The sequence below is a fragment of the Primulina eburnea genome, chromosome 4 (genome assembly GCF_022965805.1).
Source record: "Primulina eburnea isolate SZY01 chromosome 4, ASM2296580v1, whole genome shotgun sequence".
Taxonomy (NCBI): domain Eukaryota; kingdom Viridiplantae; phylum Streptophyta; class Magnoliopsida; order Lamiales; family Gesneriaceae; genus Primulina; species Primulina eburnea.
Window position 1 is genome coordinate 30,819,435 of NC_133104.1, and position 6,882 is coordinate 30,826,316.

The window sequence follows — 6,882 nt, forward strand, 5'->3', positions numbered from 1 at the left end:
GGTGAGCTTAGTTGTATATTCGAATATCCAGTATTCTATTACTTCTCATATACCAAATCAAATATTTGCAATATCAAATTAGGTACTTTTCAAATAAAAATAAGTATTTTAAAACTTCTATGCTTAGTTGTTGTTTTTTTTATACAAAAAATATTAAATGAATATGTCATCCAAATGCTTATTCCATGGAATACCAATACTTGGTGAACTTACGTTACCTATTCGAATATCTAATATTTTAAGACATATTATGAGTATATCATTTACGAAATCAAGTATTTGCAAACTCAAATTAGGTACTTCTCAAGGAAAACTAAGTACTTTAAAATTTTCATGCTTACTTGAGAATTTGTTTTTTTTAATATTAAATGAGATTAATATGTCATCCAAATGTATCTTCAATAAAAATACCAATACCTGGTGAACTTACGTTGCTTATTTGAATATCCAGTATTTTAATATATATTGTGAGTTTCTAATTTACGAAATCAAGTATTTGCAAACTCAAATTAAGTACTTATTATTTAGGGAGTAAAATTAAGTATTGGTAGACTCGAATTAGATACTTTTGTACTAATTTAGGTATCACATTTTAAATTCGCAAATGACGCATCAAAAGTCACTCAATATTACTTGAAACTATATTTTTTAATATCCCAAAAGAATCAAAAAATCTAGTCTTAAAAGGGTAAAATCAATTATATGTGAAATCAAATTAGGTACTATTTGTAGCAATTTAGGTAACACATTTTTTATTCACAAATCTCATCATCAAAGAACACTCGATATTATGTTCAAACTATATATTTTGCCATACTCAATCGAATTTGAGTATTTCAAAGTTAAAATCAAGTATTTGTGGAATCAAATTATGTATTATTTATATTAATTTAGGTATCACATTTTTTACTTCACGAATATCATCATCGGTGTCACTTAATATTAACTCAAAATTATGTTTTGGCATCCTCAAATAAATGGATATGAGTATTTAAGGGGTAAAATCATGTATTTATATACTCTAATTAGATACTCTTTGTACACATTTAAGTATTACATTTTAACTTCAAAAATGACACCATTAAAAGTTACTTAATATTACTTGAAACTTAAGTATTTTTTTACACATTTGAAGTATTCAAATAGCCGAATCAAATATTTGGAACCCTAAAATATTATTTTATCGATCAAAATAAGTATTTTTCTAATTCAACAATGAGTGAGAAATTGTGTTTTTCACAAACTAGATGACATGAATAAGTCATTTTAATACATTTTCAATGAAAAGACCAACAATTATTAAATTTATTGTGATAGCTCGAAGAACCAATGTTTTCTTACACATTTGGACTATTCAAATAGTCAAATCAAGTATTTGGAACTCCAAAATAGGTATTTTGTAGGTCAAAATAAATACTTAATCTTATTTCAGGATGAATGATGACTTATGTTTTTTTAAAAATAAAATAAAATGACATGTATAAGCCATTCTAATGCATTTTTCATGAAAGAACCAACAATAACTGAATTGATTGTGAATGCTCGAAAATATAGTATTTTCTTATATATTTGGAGTATTCAAAGAGCGAAATCAATTATCTGAAAGTCGGTCGATTACATCCTACATGTAGGGGCACTACCCCCATGATATAATCAAGGGTTCAAATTTAGCCACACATGCGTGATTTTAAAAAATGAGTGAACCTCATGTATGTGTGGCTAAATTTGGACCCTTGATTCTATCATACATGTAGGATGAAATCAACCCTGAAAGCCTATAATATGTACTTTGTATTTCAAAATAAGTATTTACTTTTATTCCATGATAAATGAGAAACAATATTTTTTAAATTTATATTTTAAATGGAGAAGACACATGTAATTTTTTGTATAAATAATATATTAATTTAAGTAATAAAGGGTAAAAATATAAATTTTAATTTATAAGGAGTTAAAACTAAAAGTATAGCATAGTCAGGTACTGATTCTTAAAAAATTGTGGCTAGGTACCGAATCTTAATTGAAATATTGAAAGAGGACTTTTTATTGTTACTCACTTTTCGTTCTCAAGGCCTTGGGAAACATCAAATCTAATTTAATGTTTTTTGACTCATCTTGGAGGATTGTTCCAAATTAACCTTGCCTATAAAGGTCATGATGTTTTGTATTGTTGGAGGTAGACTATATTTCATATTATAAACCTTGCCTATAAAGGTCATGTTCCAAACCTTGAGAACATTCTATATTTCTCATTTGCCAAATGGAGAAAACTAGATCGATTCCACGGAGAAAATGTATGGCTTTGATGATTGTGTGCATTTTCTTGTCACTTTTCTGCAAAGCCTGGCTTGTTATTTAACAATTATCTTACTTAGAAACAAAAATGGAAAAACGAAAAAAAATCTTTGTGTGGTTATATTTATAATGGTATGATGATTACTGTAATGAGATCAGAACTATGCCAGTATATATTACAATTGCTTCATCTTTACCAGCTTGAACCATTATTTCCATTGATTTTCTCTTTACCTTGAACCAAATCGACTTGATCATTTTTCATCAACAAATCTAGTCACTCGACTTGAAAGTTGAATCACACCGTGACTAAAATTATCTCTGTTTCTTAGAACTCGCAATCCATGTTACTTACATTCGTCAAGCTAAGAAGGGAATTTAGCTATTTGTGGATGCCTTAATGAGTATGGCTTCTCAAAAGGAGATGGTTTCACTTATTCTTCAATCAAGTATATACTTGAAAGGATAAATATATGCTTTTTTGGTTTGGTTTTGTTTTGGTCCAATAGATTTTTAAAATTTGGTTTTAGTTCATTAAACTTTGATTATTATATTTTTTATTTCATTGTTATTTCGCCGGAGTGTCAACATGCCACCAGGAATTTTTGATGTAACACCATATATAAAATGCCGACTTGAAACCAAATATTCTTGCGTGTTATCGGAAATTGCTAATTTGTACAATGTCTCATCAGCAATTGGATCGAACTAAAAAAATTAAAATTTAATAAATCGAAACCAAAATCTGAAAATTTAATGAACCAAAACTCAAAATTAAACAAGTTGGTAGATCAAGGCTACAATTTGCCTACTTGATTTCCTAAGCCACATATTTATATCATCCAAGATCACTTGGGTTGTTTTATATGGCTTAGACTCCCAGTAATTTTAGGTTTTTTTTTTAAAAAATTATTATGCAATTAAAGTTGTTGTAAATAATAATAATAATAATAATACATATAAGATTTGTTAAATTCAAGTACATCGATCCCACATGGAATGGGATGCACCTTGTAATTCAGATTTATTTCAAGCGTACTATTGCACTGAACAACAAAAACAATCACAGGCTCGCATATTTAATCAGTGGTCCACAATTCCATACATAAACTTCCCTAGAATTACAAAATAAAATAATGACAGGAAATCAAATTTCTGCCATCATTAATACATATTTCTCCCTTGTGAACCTTTTGTCATGTCTCTTCCAACAAGCAGTGGCCCCCCAACCACTGACAGAGTTCACAAGCTCTCCTGTTTTTCCAAGTCTTTGCAGTAGCTGATGGAATCCCTTCTGTCAGGTAATGTTTCTGCAGTTAATAAATTTTACCCCTTGGTGATTCCCGAATATATCAGTGATTGATTCTGCTGTAATGGTTCAAATTGTTCATTGTAGAATCAATGGGAGCAAATTCTTGCAATAGATGCCTGTTCTCACTGGCTCCCACCCCAAGAAAATCTCTTGTGAGGCCATTTCCACTTTTGATTTCGACGCCTGCTGGACAGTTAATACCATTTGGCATCAGAGCAAAAGGGTCAAAGTTTCTTGAGCTGCTCATTAATGGGGTTGAATCAATATCGCCAAATATCAGCCCATTGTGGTCTCCATTTGTGTCTCCCATTAATCCATTCATATCATCAGCTTTTCCAAGATTTTGATGGAACAACAATTCGTTTGTACTTTGATTCAGAAAGTTGAAGCTGCCCATGTTGGAAAATGAGTTCATTTGACCAAAATTATTGCCAGATGCCCCAAAGATTTCAGAACTGTTGCTTCTTGTTGATCCCAATTGACCTGCCTTTTGAAATATTGCGCAAGCAAACATCTGAGCTGCTGAACTGTTTGTTTCCATCAAGTTGACCCTGTTTTCCTGTTCTTCTTCTTCCTTTAGTACTCTTTTGAACCACTGATTCTGTGAAGCAATTTGCTCTAATTCTGGTAGGTTGGTTGAACTGGATGCCAAGTAATTAGAATTAGAAGAACTTGGATTTCCAATCTGATTGCTTGCCCACAATGGAAACTTTGGTTGTTTTTGCAAATGATGATCCAGATCTAGCTGATCATTTCTTGATTCCAATCCTTCGGGCTTAAACATGACGGGAAAATGGGATCTTCCAGAATTTTGAAGAACATTTAATCCTCCATTCATCAATTCATTCCTTAAATTCAAATTTCCAGACGGAACTGTAGCGCTAAATCTTGAATTTTGTTGTACCAGTGCATCACAAAAGGCTCTGTGGGTGATGAAGCTATCCTTTCTGGAAGGGAAAACATTTGGCATTACAGAGTTAGCAATCTTGAACTTTTCTTGCATAATTGAGTGTTTTATCATGGATCATTTTGATAAATTCCACAATTTTGGTTAAAAGTAATAATTAAAATTGAAGAGTTCAAAATGAATGCATCCTCAAATATCTTAATTAACCGAAACATAATCATAGCTACTGGTCACTACACTCTAGTTTCATTAGTAATGCATTTGAATGTGCTCACTATACTCCAATTTATTTGGATTTAGATGGATAAATTTGGAATACATGAATTTTAATTATAATTTTATTATTATATTTTATTTATTTACATATTAGATACAATCATTGGGTAAATTTGAAATTTATTCTCATTAATATGAAACACTATATAAACATACAATGTATGGATTGAAATTTATGGTCTTACTTATCTAAAACTACAAAAATACATTTGAAATCAATGGATTTAAAATTCTTTTCAAATGCAACCTAAAGCCATTTTAATCTTGTGCTTTTATTTCTAAACAAACCAATTATAATATACCCTCTAATATTTCTTGCAATAGTTTGAAGTTTAGTGTATAGACCAATGTGACACAAGAATGTAAATTCCGTAACATTTAATGCTATATTCTCTACTATATTAAGCCAATATTCGAATTACGTTGCAAAAATTCATTCTATTATAACTTTAACATTCGAACCAACATGAATTGAAAGTACCTCGAGAAGATAGTCCCACAGTCACACTTATACTCTCTAGTCCCACAAATCTTGCTATGAGCTTTCCAATCGGATTGAACGGCGTACTTTTTCGAGCATTTCTCGCATTTCCATCTCTTTTCGCCATGTTTTCTGCTGTAATGTTTCTTAATACCTGTCAAATCTCCGAGTGCCCTTGAAGGGTCATTGTGCACACAAGTTTTTTCAGGGCAGACGTAAACCTTTCTTTTTACAGCTTCCTTGTTGGTTCTTTGTTTGAGTTTCCACGGAAGATTATGTCCTCTTCTGTGTAGCTGCAGATTCTGTTCCCTTTGAAAACCCTTGTTGCAGACTTCACATATGAATCTGTTTGTTGCCATCAGAGACTTTGGAGAAAGTGCTACAACTTCTGAATTTGGATCTGCTTATATATATACATATATATGAAATCAAATATTTAAACAATCTTTTTATATTAATACACAGTATATGTGCATGCAAGATTCTTGCCTGGCTTTCCTGGGAGGTTTCTTTTCTTCTTGGATGGAATCAGATTAGGGTTTGCAGGGCTGGGAGCTTCGAATAACCCTCCAATTGAAGAAAGTCCACCATCGGACATCATTTTTCTGTGTATAAACTCGAAACTAAGAAAAGGGATTGGATTTTTTCGAAATGGGTAAAACCCTGATGAAATCTGATGTAGTTAACCTTAAAAACAAAGCTAAAAATAATGATAAACTAGGCTAAGTACACATCGATGGAGTTGTGAGCTTTTGTTTTCTTGGGGCTCTGAATGTTAGCAGAAAACTATATTATTATCTTCCATGAGACCTACTAGCTAGGTTAAGGGGGAGGAATAATATTTCACTTTCTATCATTTTCCGTTTCTGTATCCTTATCTTGCTGGCTGCTGTTTCTCTAAAATCGGCCAGCGGTAAGCAATTGGACCACTCACGCTTTCTGTATATTTCTACTTACTCAATTTGTACACGTAACATGTGTTTGTGTATAATTATGATAACAAGAAGAGCATATATATGTAGCCAGTGATGATGAAAATATATATACATTCACATTAACATTTATTTAGAAATATTAGTAAGTACAAGTACGAATTCATCAATTTTGTTATATATATATATATTAGGAATTGATTTTTTCTAAAAAAAAAAGCAAGAGAAAATAGGTTTTTTTTGTCCACTGACTTGTTTTAATTTGGGTTATGATTTACTAAATTTTCAAAGTTTGTTTTTTATAATTTAACATTTAAACTTTCGGCTATATATTTTGGTCCAATTGTTGATGTGAGATTAGAAAATATTGATGTGTCATTGGTAATTTCTTACTTGCCACCTGAAAATGTGGACATGATACCAAAAAATGCTATCGTGTAATTGAAAATTGTTGACTTGTTAGATTTCATGTCAGCAATTTGACTCAAATAGCCAAAAATTAAAATTAGTTTATCAAGCCAAACATTAGAAACTTAATGTATTAAAACCTAAAATTGAACAAGTTAATGGAGTAAAAAATAATTTCCCAACGAAAATAAGATGAATTGAGATAAACCTTATATTTTTAGGAAAACCTTGGTAGACGATCTATAAATCATGAGAAGGTTTGTTTCCCATT

At 30.8% G+C, this 6,882-nt stretch overlaps 1 protein-coding gene across 1 annotated transcript; it reads right to left on the reverse strand.

Annotated features, from left to right (window-relative positions):
• Positions 1-3,342: 3,342 nt before the first annotated feature.
• LOC140830950 (zinc finger protein BALDIBIS-like) lies at positions 3,343-6,160 on the reverse strand. Its single transcript, XM_073194545.1, has 3 exons — positions 5,761-6,160; positions 5,272-5,671; positions 3,343-4,554 (listed from the first exon to the last, which is right to left on the reverse strand). The coding sequence occupies exons 1-3, from the start codon at positions 5,870-5,872 to the stop codon at positions 3,648-3,650; spliced, it is 1,419 nt and encodes a 472-aa protein (XP_073050646.1). The 5' UTR covers positions 5,873-6,160; the 3' UTR covers positions 3,343-3,647.
• Positions 6,161-6,882: the final 722 nt, after the last annotated feature.

Excerpts from the sequence above, each read along its gene's own strand:
- LOC140830950 (XM_073194545.1), bottom strand. The coding sequence starts at position 5,872 with ATGATGTCCGATGGTGGACTTTCTTCAATTGGAGGGTTATTCGAAGCT. Across the intron at positions 5,672-5,760 it reads AAACCTCCCAGGAAAGCCAG|ATCCAAATTCAGAAGTTGTA; the intron begins GCAAGAATCTTG and ends ATATATAAGCAG. Across the intron at positions 4,555-5,271 it reads TGTGGGACTATCTTCTCGAG|AAAGGATAGCTTCATCACCC; the intron begins GTACTTTCAATT and ends TTTCCCTTCCAG.